General features: G+C 43.1%; 2 protein-coding genes across 2 annotated transcripts; both read left to right on the forward strand.

Moving 5' to 3' along the window:
• The first annotated feature begins 5,014 nt into the window (after window positions 1-5,014).
• Window positions 5,015-12,598, forward strand: RNASE12 (ribonuclease A family member 12 (inactive)). Its single transcript, XM_053595198.1, has 2 exons — window positions 5,015-5,087; window positions 12,024-12,598. The coding sequence occupies exon 2, from the start codon at window positions 12,062-12,064 to the stop codon at window positions 12,500-12,502; it is 441 nt and encodes a 146-aa protein (XP_053451173.1). The 5' UTR covers window positions 5,015-5,087; window positions 12,024-12,061; the 3' UTR covers window positions 12,503-12,598.
• A 5,297-nt stretch (window positions 12,599-17,895) lies between these two features.
• RNASE11 (ribonuclease A family member 11 (inactive)) lies at window positions 17,896-18,495 on the forward strand. Its single transcript, XM_053593193.1, has one exon. It carries the CDS (start codon window positions 17,896-17,898, stop codon window positions 18,493-18,495), a length of 600 nt encoding a protein of 199 aa, XP_053449168.1.
• The last annotated feature ends 2,237 nt before the right edge of the window (window positions 18,496-20,732 follow it).

Genomic DNA, 20,732 nt, shown 5'->3' on the forward strand with positions numbered 1-20,732 from the left:
GACTGTGGTCATTATCTTAAGACTAGTGAAAAAATTACTGACACATTTTAGGCAGAAATGGGAGTGGATATCACCAGTAATTGGATTTGTGTTTTAAAAGATCACTGTGGTGCAGCAGGTTGACATATGCTGCTGGGAACCTGGTTTCAGCTTTCTGACAGACAGGCACAGCGCCTGATGGGATAGTACAGGGTGCTTTATCAGCACTGAAACTGTGAGTCATTTCACCCCCTTTATTCCACCATCTCGGCCAACTCCCAGCCACTTTCCTCGGAAGCCAGCAAGGCCCACAGAGTTTAGGTCAGGACCCCAGAGCTAGTGTCAAGACAGGAACCAGCTTTCAGGACCCCCAGACCACTGCTCACCCAGTTCCAACTGCACGTCTCTGGAAAGGGAATTATTTAAAACACGCTGGATTCTTTAAGGTTTGGTGATTATTTCGGTAGGGAGCGGAGGACAATTATGTATCTTCTTTCCAAGAATCTTATCTGATTTTCAGAAAAGCTAGAACTGGTCCAGAGAAGAGAGCAGAGCTTGGGAGGGTATGAAAGATCCGAATGTCCTGTAGGGAAAAGCTGGGTAAAGGTCCTTCCTTAATAGGGATTCAAAGGGAACTGTAGAAAGATCAGCCTGGGGCCACACAGAAGGCAGATATGCTATGATCAAAGCATTCTTAGAAGTCAAAATCGAGGACCTACCATACCCATAGCTGTTAGACACTTAGGGCAACCTTCTCTTTACCTGGTCTCCCTTGGGCTATCACCTTGCAGCAGTTATTTTAGGAAGACAAGGAAGTTACAAAACAGAAATGGCTTGGTTTCCCCCCAAGGGAGAACAGTACCTCCTGAGTGCATAGCTGGGGGCTGTAACTGCAAGGCTGAGACTGATGACTCCTGTCTCAGAACACATCCTGCCCAAGATCAAGAGTAGTTTGTTCTTGGACATGAGCAGGACCCAGTCTGTCCACCTCACCTGGATGAGAAGACAAGTGAGATAGTGGGAGGGGAACTGGAAAACCAACCGGGGCTGGAGAGGGCACTGCAGGGGTCCTTCAGTTAATAGCTCACTGAGAAAAACAGCCTGCAATTGCCAAAAGTAGCCAATGAACCCCTCCAAAATAGGGGTGCCAATAGCAAGTGTTCTTGATTTAGGGAGATGTCCTCTTGGTCAGAACGCTAATTTCTAGGCCATTAAACACGGCTACTTCATCCACACCCCCAAGTTAGAGCTCCCCATTCAGGGTCTAGTTCCTGGTTCCTGTGCCTCATTTCCCCGTTGCTCACACTCCCTCGGGGTGTGTGTGTCTGTGTGTGTTTGTGTGTGTTGGGGGTGGGGAGCAGAAATAGAACTCGTGTTACCAGATGAAGAGGGTCTGGCCAGCTGTCGCTGGCCAGCCAATATGCAAAGATGAGGATAGGTCCAAACAAATTTTGTCAGAAGGCCAGTGATTCTGGAGGACAGGAGAGTAGCCTCTTAATTCTGTTCTGCCTCAGTTACAATTCTAATAACTTTTATAATGAAATACCAGGAAAAGAAACTGGAAAATTTTACTTTATCTGATATCAATTAACATCAAAGTAGTCTCCATTCTAGCGGTCCAAAATGTTTAAACAACAGGAAGATGATTTTAACAAAATATCTAAGAGAATCATCAGAGAAAACATCGTTATCATCAAAATAACCTTTGCCAATATCGTAACACCTGTTGTCTATGTGTGACTCCTCCTCAGAGTCTCCTGAGATAAACATCCTCATAATCATAGAGAAACCTTAAACTAGATAATCACGGTGAGGAGGGGGACCTGTGGGAAACTGAGCTAAGCACACTGGGTCAGCGGTCCTGCTTCAGTGTAGCTTCTCAGACTCCATCCTGCAGACTGCTTTTCAGGCTTCCCTTGTAGACAGAGCACTGTCACTGAAGCTCATCTCCAGGATCCTCTTGTGAACTGTTTTCCAGAACTGCTGATAGGACACAGGTAATTAAAGACTCTGAGTGAGAAATACAGACCAAGCCTCCCTCCTGCAATGCTGTGTTTTAGGAGACAGGCCCACTCAGTGTCCTGGGAGGGAGAATTCTGATGAGCTGGCTTAGTTCTGTGATGTGAGGCTAAGCACTCCCCCATTCCCTGTGAGTGCTCAGACCAGGGCAGTAATCAAAATGTAGAGGTTTCAGATTAGGGTATTGCATATCCCATATAATTTAAAAGTCAGTTTTGTTGTGGGGTGGGTGAAACTCTTTAGAAATGATTACAGTTTGCCAGTTTGGAATTGATCTATTGTGAGATGGGCTGTTTATTACAAATGCAGATTCCCAGACCTTAAAACCAGAGACTTTGATTCAATATGTCTGAGATAAGACTCAAGTTTCTGTATTTTTAATTAGTAGCCAAGATACTCTGATAGATTTCACTTAAAGACTACCCCCCTTTTTAAAACAAAGTCTGTGGGAGCCAGGAAGTGACAGTGTAAACAGTGGTCATGCAAACTCTTTTCATTCCCATTCTTTGATATGAGCAATTCATGTTCTCCCAGTTATATGTAAAGCACTCAGAAAACACAGCTTTGAGAAGAGTGCCCAGCCCACTCTCTGGCCTAACTGCTGTTTCCTAGGCCCTCCTCCATAGAAACTCTGTGGTCACCATTATTGAAGGTCAATGGGAGTCTAGGACTTGGGGGAGAGGAGATACAAAGCACAGGACAAAGCCCCACATCAGAATAGCCAAGGAAAGAACAATTCAGAAGCGTGGCCCCGTGAAGGGCCCACTGATGGATGCTAGCAAAAGCAGACAACGTAAATCAGTTTTAGTTCTTTTCTCTCTTCTGTAATTAAGTTTTCAGAAAGTCTGTAAAACCCCATATCCTTATGCTTAGTGCCCATTAAAGAAGGAAGGGTGGAGCCTGTGTCCAGGCTTTGGGAGGAGGATGAAGCAGGCCAGAGACAGCTGCAGCTCCATGAAGAAGCAGTAATGAGAAGCCTGGAGTATCAGTTTTGGACAAGAGATGAAAGCATTATACGGAGGGCCTCTACAATATCCTAGGATCATGTAGATTTCAGGAGAGCTATCCTCCAAATCTAAAGCAGTAAAGGTGGCTGGGTGCCGCAGCTCATTCCTGTAATCCTAGCACTTGGGAGGCCGAGGAGGGTGGATTGCTTGAACTCACAAGTTCAAGACCAGCCTGAGCAAAAGTGAGACCCTGTCTCTACTAAAATAGAAAAACTGAGGCAAGAGGATCGCTTGAGCCCAAGAGTTGGAGGATGTTATGAGCTATGACGCCACAGCACACTACCCAGGGCAATAGCTTGAGACTCTGTCTCAAAAAAAAAAAAAAAAAAAAAGGAAGTAAAGGCATTCAAGCCCCATTGTTGTTTCCTTTGTTCCCACTCCGAGGCCTGGATCTGGATTTGCCATCTATGGCTTATAGATCCTTGCAGCATTTTCCAAGCTAATTATTTCATAAAACCTTAGCCCTTAGGATGTTAATGCTGGCACCCCTTAATGAAGCTCCTTGCTTAAATTAATTTTTAAACTAAATGAAATTAGTCAAGCTTCTCTATTACTGGGTTTCTCAGAATCTGATGCTCTAGAAGGGAAGGAATAGAGTTAATGTTTCTCAACATTATGATCATGATCAGAGGAAAAGAACTTGATCATGCAACTTTTTTTGTTGAGGCATATTCATCAACATTTCCCATAGTGATACATCTCTGAAGGTGAGGAGAAGAAATGTTTTTAGTTTCCCTGGTATTTATTCTCTGCTTTTTCCATGGTAATAGAACCCCAAGATTTTAGTGAGGCACATTCCAACCAGAATAAACCCTGCATTTCCCACCTTCCATGCAAGTGGATGTGACTGTGTAATCAAGTCATTATCATTGAAATGTAAGTAAAAATGGTGAGTGAAACTTTGGATATGAGGCCGGTTTTTTGCAGATATGATGGCTATGACTAGAGTAGCCACCTTGGACCATGATGTGGAAGCCGTATACTGGAATATAAGCTCACTACCTTGCAGCATGGTACCAATCCTGGCCCAACTACCCGCAGCCTTCTTTTCTGTGAGAAATAATTCCCTCTTGTTTAGACTACTGTTACTTTGGGTTTGCTGTCATTAGTAGCCATTTGGAAAATGTGTAATAATAATCCCATTGTTTTTTCTTTCTTCAAAACCTGTTGTGTTTTAGGATATACATGTAACCTAGGAAATTATATAGAAGCCGACATGGCGGGGCACAGTGGCTCATGCCTGAAATCCAACACTCTGGGAGACTCAGGCCGATGGATTGATAATCTTGGGCTCAGGAGTCCAAGACCAGCCAGAGCAAGAGCAAGACCTCATCTCTAAAATAATAGCTGGGCATTGTGCCAGGTGCCTGCAGTCACAGCTACCTGGGAGGCTGAGGCAAGAGGAACAATTGAGCCCAAGAGTTTGAGGTTGCAGTGAGCTATGATGCTACGGCACTCTACTGAGGGTAACTGAGTGAGACTCTGTCTCCAAAAAGAAAAGAAACAAACAAACCAAAAAAAAGAGAAGGCAACAAAAATAATAAAGCATATTCAGAAAGGATACTTGAAGTAAATGGAGAGCTTTGGCTAACTGAGATTTAGGATCAAAAATATATTTTAACAATAAGTATCCTAATTATAATAAATCATATTATTTGGGAGTATTCTTATATATATAACTACTTCAATCTCTGTTCCTAGTCAAAAAGTCCAGGAGACGGGGAGATTTATGTTTAATATTGGAATATAATAAACTGCTTTTCTTTGGTAACCTTTTTCTCTTTTTTCTTTAGAACCCATGTCTTGCTATGTTGTCCAGGCTAGACTCCAACTCCCAGGCACAAGAGACCTCCTGCCCCAACCTGCTGAGTAGTTGGGCCTACAGGTGCTTGCCACTGCACCTTGCTTGATAATCTTCATTTTTCAATGACAAATATGGTACTATAAACAATCCCCAGGGCCATTGCCTCCAAGCCTTCATGCTGTACAATCAAGGGAACCATAGGAATTCTGGACAACCAGAGGCCGAAATGGTGTGTAGCATATTCTTGGCAACTGTGTAAGCTACATGCTGCCAGTAAGGTGAGCAAAGAGATACCTCCTCTCCTCATTCCTCCTTACTCCATCTCCCTATTTCTCAATAATCTTGCAACATGCTCCCCAGGTTTTTATTTGGAGGCCAGTAACTACCACCACTTGGTGTTTCCTTCAGTGCTGCTGCGAGCACAGACATTTCCTTCCTCAGGGTGACCACACTGTTCATTCTGAGCGCTGCCCTGTGAAGCTGACGCTTCTGTAAGGTGCGGGAGCACAAACAGAATATAAATGTAATTATGTATGTTATAAAGTGAAAATGAAATAGAAAAACAGAGGGTAGAACAGGGAAGTGAGGCTCAGAAATGAATAGGAATTGCGATTGCAAATAGGTTAGACTGTGGTGGCCTCACTGAGCAAAAACTGAGAAGGGAAGAGAGAGTGGGTGATGGTTCACATGCTGAAGAAGACTCCAGACAGAGGGGACAGCCCTAGCAAACACCCTAAGACAGGAACCTGCCTGACTTATTCAAGGAACAAGTAGGCTGGCGCAGAGTTGGGTGGGGGTGAGAATCTGCTTTAATGTGGTGCTCCTCCGCTCCCAGCTTCTGATTACTAAATGAAGATCAGTGTTACTCATGGCCCATTATGGCTGCATCTGAAATTGACTTTCTCTGACAAGTTCTTTTCTTCTGAGGTTCCCTGTCTTTTTATTTCTGACACAAGGGTGTTAATCCTTAAGTGAAATTAGGCATTACAAATGTTTTCTCCCAGGCTGCCACCACTTGTACGTGTTTGGACTCGGTCTCGACTCTATCTCTGGAGTGTAACGCTCTAAAATGTAGGGACAGTTCGGTTGCCTTGGTTAGAGATATTGGTAACACAGACACTTCCCTGCCTGTAAACATAGAAAAGTACCTGTAGTTCAGCTACTTGCAAGTTCAGGCAGAAAATAATGAACATGTTATGGTATGGAAATATACTTCTCTTTATACATTGCACATGTTCTGGAAGACAATGCAAAAGCAAATTTTGTTAATTAAAAAACTCATCAAAAATTAAAATCATGCACGGCTCAGCGCCCATAGCACAGTGGTTATGGCGCCAGTCATACACCAAGGCTGATGGGTTCAAAACCAGCCCAGGCCAGCTAAACGACAAAGACAACTGCAATAAAAAATAGCTAGGCATTGTGGCAGGTGCCTGTAGTCCCAGCTACTTGGGAGGCTGAGGCAAGATAATTGCCTAAGCCCAGGAGTTGGACGTTGCTGTGAGCTGTGATGCCATAGCACACTACCAAGGGCAACATAGTGAGACTCTGTCTCAAAAAAAAAAGGGCTTGGTGCCTGTGGCTCAAGCGGCTAAGACGCCAGCCACATACACCTGAGCTGGTGGGTTCAAATCCAGCCCGGGCCGGCCAAACAACAATGATGGCTGCAACCAAAAAATAGCTGGGCGTTGCGGTGGGTGCCTGTAGTCCCAGCTACTTGGGAGGCGGAGGCAGGAGAATCGGTTGAGCCCAAGAGTTGGAGGTTGCTGTGAGCTGTGATGCCACAGCACTCTATCAGGGTGACAGCTTGAGGCTCTGTCTCAAAACTCCCCCCCCCAAAAAAAATTAGTCATGCACTTATATCTTTGTGGCATTGTGTAACATTTATCCAAAATAGGACAATTTGAATCCTGAAAGAATACCCCGAATGAAAATTTTTGGAAAGTAAATAATCATCTGTAGCAGACCATATAGCTCATGAAAAGGAGAAGCGAGAGCTAAGGCCGGAACACTCTGCAATTGTAAGAAACACTGGTAACATCCTGGTAACATAACACCTTGGTGATGAGGGCATGGGGAAGGGATTCAGCTCTCCTTAACATGAGAGCTCGGGAGCGAGAACAGCAGTGCTTGGCAGTCTCTACACCTGTGGTGCAAAAAAGCCATGAGATTACCTCTGTAAGAAGCTGCAGGAGAAGGCAGTCAGAGAGCGTTCATTCTTTTTTTTTCAGTTTTGGCCAGGGCCAGGTTTGAACCCACCACCTCCCGTATATGGGGCCGGCACCCTACTCCTTTGAGCCACAGGTGCCACCTGACAGCGTACATTCTTTTACCAACTAGCTCACTTGGACTCTTTTGCTTCTCATGCTGGCAGGGCCTTTGCCCAAGGCCCTTCTTTTTTTTTTTTTTTTTTTTTTTTTTTAAGTTAAGAGTCTTTTTTTTTTTTGTAGAGACAGAGTTTCACTTTATTGCCCTCGGTAGAGTGCTGTGGCATCACACAGCTCACAGCAACCTCCAACTCCTGGGCTGAGGCGATTCTCTTGCCTCAGCCTCCCGAGTAGCTGGGACTACAGGCGCCCGCCACAACGCCTGGCTATTTTTTTTTTTGTTGCAGTTTGGCCGGGGCTGGGTTTGAATCCGCCACCCTCGGCATATGGGGCCGGCGCCCTACTCACTGAGCCACAGGCGCCGCCCTGCCCATGGCCCTTCTAACAAGACTGCTGGCTCAGCGCCTGTAGCTGAAGCGGCTAAGGTTCCAGCCACATACACAACAGCTGGCAGTTTCGAATCCAGCCCAGGCCTGCTAAACAACAATGACAACTACAACCAAAAAAATAGCCGGGCGTTGTGGCGGCCACTTGTGGTCCCAGCTACTTAGGAGGCTGAGGCAAGAGAATCGCTTAAGCCCAGGAGTTGGAGGTTGCTGTGAGCTGTGACACCACAGCACTCTACCAAGGGCGACAGCTTGAGGCTCTGTCTCGAAAAAAAAAAAGCTAAGATTCATTCTCTTACTAAGACTGTTTCTCTCCCTTGAAGATTCTTTCCTTTTCTCTCTCTCTCTTTCTCTCTCTCTCTCTCTCTCTCTTCTGCTAAGGCGAATAGCCCTCAGGCACCTAAGGGTAATTGTTCCCCAGCAAGATAACACAGCAGCCTGCCTTTGGACAATAGATAAGGTGGGGGAGGGGAATTATCTCCTGATTGCTCTTTTTTGTGGCCTGAAACTATGCTTTTATTTTTATTATGATATAGAAAGAGATGCATTCTTCAAAGTTCTTCTTAGACCATTTTTTATCCCACAATGTTTTTTTCTTCTTACCAATTAGAAAGACACAGATACGTGTTACTTAACACAGTCAGATTATTTTTTAAAAGAAGACATAGATATGAACAAAAGAGACTTTGTAGGTGCCTCTCCAAAAGAGAGATGATTTCATGATTTCAAGGTAAAAGAAATAGTAAAAGTAAGTTCATTTTCCCTTTCTAAGATCAGCTCACTAGGAGATGAGAGCAACAAAAAGAATTCTATGGTCTCAATAGATTGAGGCATCATCTTTTTACTAAGTTTTCATCTACTAACTTACCATGTAGGTTTCCCAAGAATACCATAGTTCAGTAGTTCCCAAATTTTGCCATGTATTAGACTCAGTTGGGGATTTTTTTTTTTTTTTTGAGACACAGTTTCATTTTGTCTCCCTTGGTAGAGAGCTATGTTGTCATAGCTCACAGCAACCTCAAACTCTTGGGTACAAGAGATTCTCTTGTCTCAGCCTCCCAAGTATCTGGGACCACAGGCAGCTGCTACAATGCCCAGCTATTTTTTAGAGCCAAGGTCTCGAGCTTGCTCAGGCTGGTCTTGAACCTGTGAGCTCAGACAATCCACCCACCTTGGCCTCCCAGAGTGCTGGAATTACAGGCATCAGCCACTGCACCTGGCCAAATTGCTGATTTTTTAAATAATATGTAAGCCATGTTACACCCAATCTCAGTTAAAGCAGAATATCTGAAGGTGGAAGCCAGTATTTTTTAATCCCCAGGTGATTCCAGTGTTTAGCCTTTGGGGAACTATTCCTATTCTTCAGAAGCCCAGGGCTGGTTCTAGATTAATGTTAATGCCTGGGAATTGTTTTTTGCCCTATCCTGGACATCACATGGGCATAATTCTTGCTAAAACTGGAGTTCAAGTGTTTAGCATTGACAGGGCATGACTCCTGCCATCCTCGTCTCTTTCTATCACTACCTCTATCTTTCTAAAACTGATTTATCAATTAAATGAAAATAATAACTACTTCACAAGTTCATAGCAAGGACTGATTAAAAATGGGCTGGTACACATTAGGACTTCACTGGGTTTTGTTTTGTTCTTTTTTGCCTTCGGTGGAGTGTCGTGGCATCACAGCTCACAGCAACCACCTCTTAGACTTAGATGATCCTCTTGCCTCAGCCTCCCTATTAGCCGGGACCACAGGCACCTGCCACAACACCTAGCCATTTTTTGTTGCAGTTTGGCCAGGGCTGGGTTCAAACCTGCCACCCTCAGTATATGGGGGCCAGCACCCTATCCACTGAGTCACAGGCACCACCCAGGACTTCACTGTTTTCAAAAGCTCACACTTGACTACTGGCAAGATGGAGGACTAGAAGCAGCCCATGCACACTGCTCTCAAGGACAGGACTGAAGGTTGCAGGTGGATGCCACCTACAGATGAGCCTGCTTGGAAGGAGCACTGTGAATCAGCAGAGAAGAACCTGGAGGAGGCACCCACGTGTGGAGAAGGACCAGGAGGAGAGAACTCCAGGACTCCATGCTCCCCACCCACCCAGACACTGTGGCCTGAGCTGGGAGGGGGCCCTCACCACCACTGCAGACCTCTGGACTGCTCATGGAGCTGTGCGGAGTCTATGCAGTGACATTACACTAGAGAGAGGGTACAGCAGGAAACTGGTGACCACCATTGCTGGGTCACTGCAGCTGATGACATTATCAGCTCTCAGGTTCAGAGCACCAGGTATACACAGGGCTCAGCTTTGCTGCAGCTGCCTCTGCAGTGCCCAGGCCAGGCTGAGGAGGAAGGAGGAAGAGCAGAGGCTCTCGTAAGCCTGTGACTGGGAGCCAAGCCCCCTCCCCGTCACAGTAGAGTCAAGCAGGACAGGCACCACAGACACCACCTGAGAAGCCCTGTAGCGACTGCCTCAGCAGGTCCTGGGCAGCGGGAGGGCCCCAGCTGTCTGGTGGCCAAGACCCATGCCCCTGTCCCTGAAGCTCCTGAACTGCCCTGGACTGCCACCTTCCACCTGAGGCTTCCACCAACCACCTGGCAGAAACCACCCCTGCAGTCCAACACTTGCCAGATCCTTGCAGGCTGCAAGCCACCTCATACCAAATGCTTATAGCCCTGCCACCTGCAACCACTGACTAGATAGAAGCAAAAGCAAAGGCCATATGATCATCTTAATGGATACAGAAAAAGCATCCTATAAAATTCAGTGATCTTTCACGATAAAAGCCTTCAACAAAGTAGGCATAAAAGGAACATACCTTTATATAAAAGCCATATATGATAAAGACACAGCCAACGTCATACTAAATGGGGGAAAAGTTAAAAGCATTCCCCCTAAGAACTGGAACAAGGCAAGGGTGCCCACTGCTACCACTTCTATTCAACATAGAATTGTAAGTTCTAACCAGAGCAATCAGGCAAGAGAAATAAATAAAGGGTACACAAATTAGGAAAGAGAAAGTTAACGTACTCCTGTTTGCTAATGATACGATCTCCTATCTAGAAAAACCCCAAAGACTTCACCAACTCCTGAAATTAATAAATTCTAGCACTCTGGGAGGCCCTGGCGGACGGATTGCTTGAGCTCACAAGTTCGAGACCAGAGCAAGACCTCCCCCCTCATCTCTAAAAGTAGCTGGGCATTGTGGCAGGTGCCTGTAGACCCAGCTATTTGGGAGGGTGAGGCAAGAGGATAGCTGGAGTCCAGGAGTTTGATATTGCTGTGAGCTGTGACACCATGGCACTCTACCCAGGGCAACAAAGTGAGACTGTGTTTCAAAAAAAAAAAGTCAATATGCACAAATCAGTGGCACTTCTATACACTAATAACGGTCAAGCTGAGAATCAAATCAATATGACTCGTATCATATATAATACCTTAAAAGAAAATATAAAAGACCTCTACAAGAAGAACTACGAAACACTGATGGAAGAAATCATAAATGACATAAACAAATGGCAAAACTAAGAAAGGGAAAGATAGGAAAGAGATAAGGGGTAACAACTTTGGGGTACAATGAGCACTATTATGGTGACAGGTGCACGTAAAGCCCTATCAGTATTATACAAGATAGACATGTAACAAGAACAATGTGCCCCCTTAATATTTTGAAATTTTTAAGAAGTCCGCACATGTTTAGGGAGGGAATGTTCATGGTCTGCCCGATCCAACTCTCCTTTTACAGGTGACTTCTCTTCCTCCCTTGTGATGCTCAAGCACATTTTTCTACAGGTTCCTCCCTTTCTGCTCTTTCCACTTTGGCCCTCCCCACACTCAATGGCTCCTTATCAAATATCATCAGGAAACAGCAAAACACAAGGGATTTTCTCAAGTCCATGATCAAAAGGTTATGTTCCCTGTGAGAGCGACAGCAAGGCTATGTTACCTGTGAGAGGGACAACAAAAACGACAGGTGAGAGGAGACAGCACAGAAGCAAGAAGGATCAACACCAGGAGGGGTCGGGAAGGGATTGAGACGAAAAGGTTAGCAGGGAGTACTTCAATCATGTGAAATGGGGTGGAATTAAGATTTAGAAAAGTATGGGGCAGTTACTCAGCAACATGAAGGTAACGGTCTGGGGTGGGGATTCTTTACCACCTTCTGTTATGTCCAGCTCTGTGTTACACGCTTTGAAGGATTCAGATGTAATAACAGCTATGGTACTTGCTATCAAAGAGCTTTTCAAGAAAAAACACAAAATGTATTACTAATTTAATAATTAGAGAGTAGTTAAATACCAAACTCTGAGAGCTGAAATGGTCAAACAAGGCTTTCTTGGAGAGCTGTGCTTCCAGCTATCTTGAAGGGTCAGCATGATTTTTGCTAACAGAGAAAAGGAAATAAAATATCCCAAAGATATCAAAGCAGTCAGGGGTGGGAGCAGGAGGAATATGACTACCCTTTGCTATATTTGCTGTCTCCGCTTACTTAACAGGAGTTAAAGCCAGAGATGTGAAGGGAATCCTACCCCTAATGATAATAATGGTGATAGTTTTCTTGCTGCTTCTGTTCTGGGAAAATGAGCTGAGTGAGGAAGCAATACAGGTGTCATCCCTGGAGCACCTGCACGTGGACTACCCTCACAGTGACATTCCTGTAAGGTACTGCAACTACATGATTATACAGAGAGCCATCAGGGAGCGTGATCACACTTGTAAAAAGCAGCATGTCTTCATCCATGAGAGGCCCAGAAAAATCAACAGTATTTGCGTTTCTCCCAAGAAGGTGGCTTGCCGAAACTATTCTGACATTCTCTGCTTCCAGAGCGAGACAATGTTCCAAATGACAGTCTGTCAGCTAACTGAAGGCACCAGATATCCTGCCTGCAGGTACCACATTTCCCCCATGGAGGGATTTGTTCTTGTCATTTGTGATGATTTGGGGCCAGTGAAGTTCCTGGGATATGTGGAATAACTTGAGATCAATGCCTGAGTCTGAGATTCTGCCATCTCCCCTCTGCAGCCCTGGGGCAGACTGTAAATGTGGACATGGGGGACTGCCCTGAGTGAAATGGGTAGCCACTGGTGGGTAGACACTAATTAACTTACCCTCCCAATATTGGTGAGTTGGAATCATTTTCATTCTGCTTTAATAAAAAATCTTTACTGAATTAAACCATAAAGTTTACATGTGTTTCAAGTTTTTTCTCGTATTTGGGTCATTTGATGAGAACCAAGAGTGAATCAAAGGCAGAGTTGGAATTAAGATAAAGTGAGTGAGACACTCACTTCAGGTACAAAATTTAAGTGGGCACCAAAACACCCCTTAAAGTTATCTATAACTTAGATAATATATTAATATATTAATTCAATATAATTTTGTTGTTTCGTTCCATAGATACATAGAACGCCTGCTCAATTGGTTTGGTGGGTTTTTTGTTGCTGTTGTTGTTGTTTTGTTTTTGAGACTCTACTTACGTTCCCCAGGCTAGTCTTAAACTCCTGGGCTCAAAAAATCCTCTTGCCTCAGCTTCCCATGTACTTGGGATTACAGGCACACACTACCAGGCCAGGCTAATTTTTAAAATTTTTTTATATAGATATGATCTTGCTACATCTTGGTCTCAAACTCATGGGCTCAAGTGATCCTCCCATGTAGGCCTCCCAAAGTACTGGGATTATAGGCATAAGCCACTGTGCCTGGCCTTAATCCAATATTTAAAAAAATCAAAATTAATGCAAAAATCTTTGATACCTATCATATCTACGTTTTAAAGATCCAATATGACAGGGCTGGTATTAAGATGAGGTGAGTTACATGAGTTAGACTGTGGAAAGACAAGGATAAGGATTTCCCAGGGAAGGACTGAGTCTCTCAGAGTGCAATGTAACTCCTCTTTGGATCTCCAGAGGGAACAGAGAAAATTTTGAGCTAAATACTGCTTTCCCTTTTTAATTCTTACAACTGGACTCATTGTTTCGCTCCCCATGTTAAGGTGTGGGCATAGTATCCTTAACATTAGAAAAAGGAAGAGAAAGTATAGCAAAGGGTAGGAAGAGAGGCTCCTAATTCTGGGGATTTTTAAGGCCTGTTCTTCACTGATTATTAGTTGCCTCATCTGTAAAGCAAGGGTCTTGAACTCGGTGATCTTTGAGGTTCTTTCCACATCTATTACTCTATAATTCTATCTTGTAGGTAGTGTAGAAACTAGCTTTGCTCGAGGAGAGGCTTTGTATTGGGAAGTGGTAAGAAGTAGGGGCAAATAATGACAAAAGTAAGGACCAGACTGAGGCATCACTAATTCTGAACTATGAGTTCTCAGTCCTGTATATGAAGAGCCAGAGATTCGTACAGTGAGCTCAAGTAGGCATGAGTGATTCACGAGCTTTAGAGAACACTTTCTGTCCTGATCTTTTCAGTTGAGAGATTTCAACTGTTGCATTCCTCATTTGGACTTAATTCAAGGTCATATCAAAGAAGAGAATGCACTTATGCTAGTTGTTATCTCTGTCTTTTGTAAGCATAAAGTTCCATCTGATTGATTTGATTTGGCGGGTGAAAATTACAAGGACACTTCGCAGTAGGCAAAGCTTACCATCTCATGGTTTCTTCCATCTGGGGTGGCTTTTTTCAGCTGAGTTTCATTATCTATTTCTCTATGGTAAGACTGTCATCATTGTTGTCTTCATAGAATTTGGGTGCCCCTCAGCTGGGCATGGTGGCTCACACCTGTAATCCTAGCACTCTGGGAGGCCGAGATGGGTGGCTTGAGCTCACGAGTCCAAGACCAGCCTGAGCAAAGTAAAACCCCATCTCTACTAAAAATAGAAAAACTGAGGCAAGAGGATCACTTGAGCCCAAGAGTTGGAGGTTGCTGTGAGCTATGACATCACAGGACTCTACATAGGGCGACAGCTTGAGACTCTGTCTCAAAAAAATAAAAGAAAAATTAGAATTTGGGTGCCCCCAAGTCAGCAGACTCTTCAGCATCTAAACAGAATTGGGTGGGAACAGCTGGTCTCTAGTATATGACTGTTGGGTCTTAATAGCATCATTTCCTGGACAAGACTCTGAAGTAGATGAAATGTGTCCTTTAGGCCCCTGCTTCTATTTTCTGACTTCTGCTTCCCTTTCCAACCCCTTTCCCTAGGCTTTATTCCCTATCTTTCTTTCTCAGTGCTTTTTGTTCCCGTCCTCTCCCACCCTCCCTCTAATTAAAAACAAAATGTCGGGTGGCCCCTGTGGCTCAAGGAGTAGGGCGCCAGTCCCACATGCCAGAGGTGGTGGGTTCAAACCCAGCCCCGGCCAAAAAAAACCACAAAAAAAAAAAAAAAAGAAGTCACAGATAAATGTATTCACACTAATGTGTAAGTAACTGGAGACCATTCAATGGAATCAATTCTCAATCCTCAGAATATTTAATTTAATACGAATCAAACCCCAATTCAATTGAATTATGACATTTTAGACACTTGTAGTTTGGAGATGTATATTTTTTAAGGGGCACCTTATACACATAGCAGTTTGAAATCAAACCCAGGCAGCTATGAATTCTGCTTACTTGAAATACATGTTTCAGAAAGACTGAGAATCTCTGATCTATTCTTCTTCCTGTTTATTTTTCTCTTCACCATCTTTCTGTTTTCCTATATCATTTCACTGTGGATATAAATGGTACCGAATATAGAAGTTTAGGAAACAAAGTAAGGTACCTACAAATCCTCCTTCCTACCTTCCTTCAACGTGCATCAAGTCTGTGGTGAATACACCCCCCCAAGGCACATGCCTGAACACATCCACTTAACTCTTCATAATTTATCAACAATCCATCAACCCAATTAAGAATATATATTCTTGATGTTAGGTTTTGCACACAGGGCATTTTAAAATCATATGTAATTTTTGATTTTGTTATAGCAAAGGGTAGGAAGAGAGGCTCCTAATTCTGGGGATTTTTAAGGCCTGTTCTTCACTGATTATTAGTCGCCTCATCTGTAAAGCAAGGGTCTTGAACTAGGTGATCTTTCCACATCTATTGCTCTATAATTCTATCTTGTAGGTAGTGTAGAAACTAGCTTTGCTGGAGGAGAGGCTAGTTCACATATGTACTAGTGTGAAATGAATGGTGTAAGTAGGGAGTGAGAAGAAGTTCAGAGAAGTGGAAAATGGATTTGGTAGATGTGAGCAGTGATAAAATGTGTCGATGAGAGAATGAGACCTGAATTGGGCTTTGAAAAATTTCAAGAGGCAGAAAAGTGTGGCCATGCAATAAAGAAGGAATAGGGAGAGATGGTATAGGGTGTATTCAGAGAAGAGAGGGTCACACTGGTTGACCAGAGCAGGTCTAACAAAATAATGGAAGATAAACCTTGAAAGGCAGATTGCGATTACAGCAAGCGGAACCTTGGCTAGTCAGCCCCGGAGGTTGGACTTCCTCCTGTAGGCAATAAGGAGTATTTCAAGAATTCCAAGATGAGGCTCGGCACCTGTAGCTCAAGCAACTAGGGCGCCAGCCACATACACAGAGCTTGCGGGTTCGAATCCAGCCCGGGCTCACCAAACAACAATGACAACTACAACCAAAAAATAGCTGGGTGTTGTGGCAGGCTCCTGTAGTCTCAGCTACTTGGGAGGCTGAGGCAAGACAATCGCTTAAGCCCAAGAGTTTGAGGTTGCTGTAAGCTGTGACACCACAGCTTCTACCTGGGGCGACAGCTTGAGACTCTGTCTTAAAAAATAAATAAATAAATAAATAATTCCAAGATGGTGCCATCGCAGTGGTACTTGTAGAAAAGTAGCGTATTGGAGGTCCAAGGAGTGGTGATTAGGAAGGAAGGGTGACAATGTAGGTCATAAATGCATAAGAGGAGGGTTTAGATGCAGAAGAGAAAAATGAGAGAAAAATAGAATCATTCTAAAGAGAAAGAATTATCACCTTAAATAATTATCCTTTCTGGGATTCTCATTATGAATTTTTCAGCATTGACCTCAAGTAAAGGATTTTATATTCTAGTGAAGCCATGTTATGTTGTTTACAAATATTGTTGAAAAACTAGTCTGTGTACAGTCCAGAATTTGATGCTATACAGAATGAAAATAATCAAAAATTGTCTTCCAGGCTCAAGGAGTTTTCAGCCTTAATAGCAGGTGGGAAAGACTAATAGATATCAACGAACCAGAAAAATGAAAAAGTTCATATAAAATGAAGTACAACATAATCTGCACTATAGATTTCCAGAAAAAAAAATCACTCTGAGTTAAAGTATTAATAGACGCGGAGATTTCACAGAAGATAAAGCAAGGGTGCTTTATCCCTGGGTCACTGAGATTCTGACTGCCAAATGAACACTTTGTTCGGTTCTCCCTGAGCATCTTCGGTTCCACACTGTTTCCTCTGCTGATCTCATACAATTCTATCTACCTCCTTCTTGCCCCTCCTTCCCGCAGTTGGATTCAATAACAGAAACTCCCAGAAAGCAAGGACACTTTCTCTTCTAGCCCTACAACAAGCTGGAGTCTTTCTCCACAGGATCAACTTGACAAAGGACCCGGTAAAGACAGGAATCCCATCACGGAGAATGGGTGGAAAAAGAAATGTGAGATGGGGAAACGCCATTGTATATTTTGGGTTGAGTTGTTTTCAAGTGGCTACCATGTGCCAGGTACTATGTGAGGCTGTAAGAGATATAGGAATAGTGAGGGATGTGTTGAATGAGAATTGTGAACCACCGTGGAGGTTACAGACCCTACCAATGAGATTATAAACAAAGGGAAAATGTTCTAGCACTTTAAACATCTTACAGTGCATAATTTTTACTTTTTTTTTTTTTCAGATTGGGAAATGAGGTTCATTGAGGAAGAGTTAAAAAAATTTTTTTAAGACTGAATCTCATTATGTTGCCCTGGGTAGAGTGCTGTGGCTTCACAGCTCACAGCAACCTCAAACTCTTAGGCTTAAGTGATTCTCTTGCCTCAGCCTTCTAAGTAGCTGGGACTATAGGAGCTTGTCACAACACCTGGCTATTTTTTGGTTGCAGTTGTCATTGTTGGTTGGCAGGCCTGGGCTGGATTCGAACTTGCCAGTTCCAGTGTATGTGGCTGGCACCCTAGCTGCTGTGCTGAAGGCGTCATGCCAGTAGAGTAAATTTTAAGCGGAGAAGGGACTTGAACAGGGGTCTGCAGATTCCACAGTTAATTGTCTTTTCATCAAATCGCCATTCCATTAATAGATGTAGAAGTCTTAACTTACATGTAGGGGTCACTCTTTGGATGACCCCTAATTGTCATAAGGAAAAGAGAAGATGTTAATCTCATTTTTAATCTTCTATTTCCATCTTTACTACAGAAGGAATTACACTAAATCTGAGATGGAGACCTTCTCTTTGTTACTACTCGGCCTGGGGTTGGTTCTTACAGGAGTTTCAGAAAACATAACGGAGATAATTAAAGAAGAATTTACAAAGGAAGAGATACAACGTGACATGCCAAGAAGTTGCCAAGAAAAAACCATCGTTGAGGTATCAATGAACTTGACCCTGCTAGATAAAAATACCAGCCTCAGCACATCCAAGGATGCTATGTCTTCCTCATCAATGACATTTAGAAGGTTACATTATAGCATCCCCAAGGGAAATAGTTCAGGTGATGGCAAAGAGTGTTCCAATGATATGACAGTTTGGAGAAAAGTTTCAGAAGCTAATGGATCATGTGAGTTGAGCAATAACTTCATCCCTGGCTCCTTGGAAGTGATCCCTGGGGTCCACAAGGCCCCCAGCTGCAAGTTTGAACAGAATCGTGGCATAAGCTGCTGTGGGAGTCCAGAACTGGAGAATACTATATGCCAGCTCACTTCAGGCAAACAATTCCCCAGGTGCCCATACCACAGTGTTACTTCATTAAAGAAAATGTTGACCGTGCTGACAGGTCATTCTCTGATGAGCTGGCTAGTCAGTGGCTCTAAGTTGTAAATGACACTAGGGTCTAACTAAAGAAGGATATGTTCATGCCCATTTTTGCTTCTTTCCTTCTATTATTTAGATGTACCTTTTAGCATTATAGCAAACTCTTGATTATTTATACTAACTGAAAGACTGAAAAATCCAAAATTGTGAGTAATTCAATGAAAATTTATAACTGATCTTGGAGTAAAGATTCATTCTCTCCTCTTTTTCTGTCTCTTCCCCCCAGCACCATGCTGCTTCTCTGAGTCAAAGTGAATTTCATCCTAGCTTGCCTATAAAGCCAGGAAGCTGAGTCCACGGACAATCCCAAACCAGAATGAATAATTAAGAATTAATTGTACTACCAATGAAACTATTCAGAAAAATAGTAAAAGAGTGGGGAAAATATTGTCACTGCTTCCTTTCAAATAAGTGTCTGCATTGATGTGTGCACATAAGCGTGAGCACTCAATCACACAAGCATAGATCGGCCTATCCTTACTAGTTGCCAGAGGAAAAAGATCTTTTGGCTGAGCAGATGTTCTCAGTATCCACAGCTCCAGTCTATGCAGTCTCCCTTCTTCTACCCTCATCCCTATCTTGCAGGTTGATGTAAAGAGATGAAATACAGCTCTTTTTGCAATTTTTTTTTTCTCAAGCAAAGTCTTGACAAACTGGGGCTATGGGAGAGGAAGGGCAGTTCATGGAGAAAGAGAAGGGGCAGAAAGATAGGAATAGGAAGTCTATGTCAAGTACCAGGCAGGATTGGTCTTCAGCATGAATGTTTTCTGATGTTTTAGTGAACATTTTCACTGCAGTTATTTATTTCTAAGTCTTCATGGTTCAATATTCAGCATAAAGTATGAGCATTTATTTTATTTTTTTTTTTTTTCTGAGACAGAGTCTCAAGCTGTCGCCCTGGGTAGAGTGCTGTGGTGTCACAGCTCACAGCAACCTCAAACTCTTGGGCTTAAGCAATTCTCTTGCCTCAGCCTCCCAAGTAGCTAGAACTACAGGTGCCAGCCACAAGGCCCAGCTATTTTTTGGTTGTAGTTGTCATTGTTTGGCAGGCCCATGCTGGATTCGAACCCACCAGCCCCGGTGTATGTGGCTGGCACCCTAGCCACTGAGCTACAGGCATGGAGACTTAATGTTCTAATTTTAAATAAATGCATATAAATGAATGTCACATCACTGTAACATTTTGTTGTATATAACGCTTTATATGTTCATTTTCCCAGGTTTATCATATTTGGTACACATTTCTCATTATATTGGAACTGCAAAACTCTGATAATCAACCAATATGCAGCTTTACAGAAAAATTGTAACTTTTAGCTGGGTTTTCCTTGTCAGTGTGGTGGCAGGTTAAATAAACAATCAAGTATGGCAAACAGAGAAGAGATTAATTGATAGAGGGAAATACCTGGGTCCCAGAAGTCTCTTCTCTATGGGAGGAGAACAAGAATCCAGGACCCAGAAAGAGGATGTGCTTACTGAATTCCAACCTAGGGACAGTTTCATTTAGTGAATCTGATGCTACCACCCACTCACCAAATGAAACGGTAGATTCCATCCATAGTAGAATAGTCTAAGCAGTCTCCTCTTGGTTCAAGTTTAGTTCAGATTTCTTCTTTCCTATAATAGGATTTCCAGCTCTGGCTGAGGGGCATATAAGCCTGCAGAGACAATAAATACAGTAGAACCTCCATAGTTGACCAGCTCCTTAATTTGACCAGAATTTCACCACATGTACATATCAGTATAGTAGGCCTAGTTCCTTATGTTGACCACCTCTGTGTGTTGACCAGTTTGTTACAATCTCTTGGGTGGTTTTTGTTGTTGTTGCAATTGCCAATGGAGTCTTCCTCATAAAAGTCTTCCCCCCAGGCTGATATCAACGAAGAGTTTTTCCCATGCTTTCTTCTTGGATTTTTATGGTTTGGGGTCTAAGTTTTAAATCTTTTATCCATTGTTAGTCAATTTTTGAAAGTAGTGAGAGGTTTGTGTCCAGTTTCAGTCATTTACATCTGGTTATCCAGTTCTCCCAGCACCATTTATTGAATAGGGATTCTTTTCCCCAGTGAATGCTTTGTTGAGTTTACCAATGATCAGATGGCAATAAGAGGCTGGTTTAATCTCTAGGTTTTCTATTCTGTTACATATATCTATGTCTCTATTTTTGTTCCATTATCATGGAGAATATTTTATTTTGTTTTATTTTATTTTTTTGAGACAGGGTTGCACTATGTCGCCCTTGGTAG

Source organism: Nycticebus coucang, chromosome 6, assembly GCF_027406575.1.
Source record: "Nycticebus coucang isolate mNycCou1 chromosome 6, mNycCou1.pri, whole genome shotgun sequence".
Lineage (NCBI taxonomy): Eukaryota > Metazoa > Chordata > Mammalia > Primates > Lorisidae > Nycticebus > Nycticebus coucang.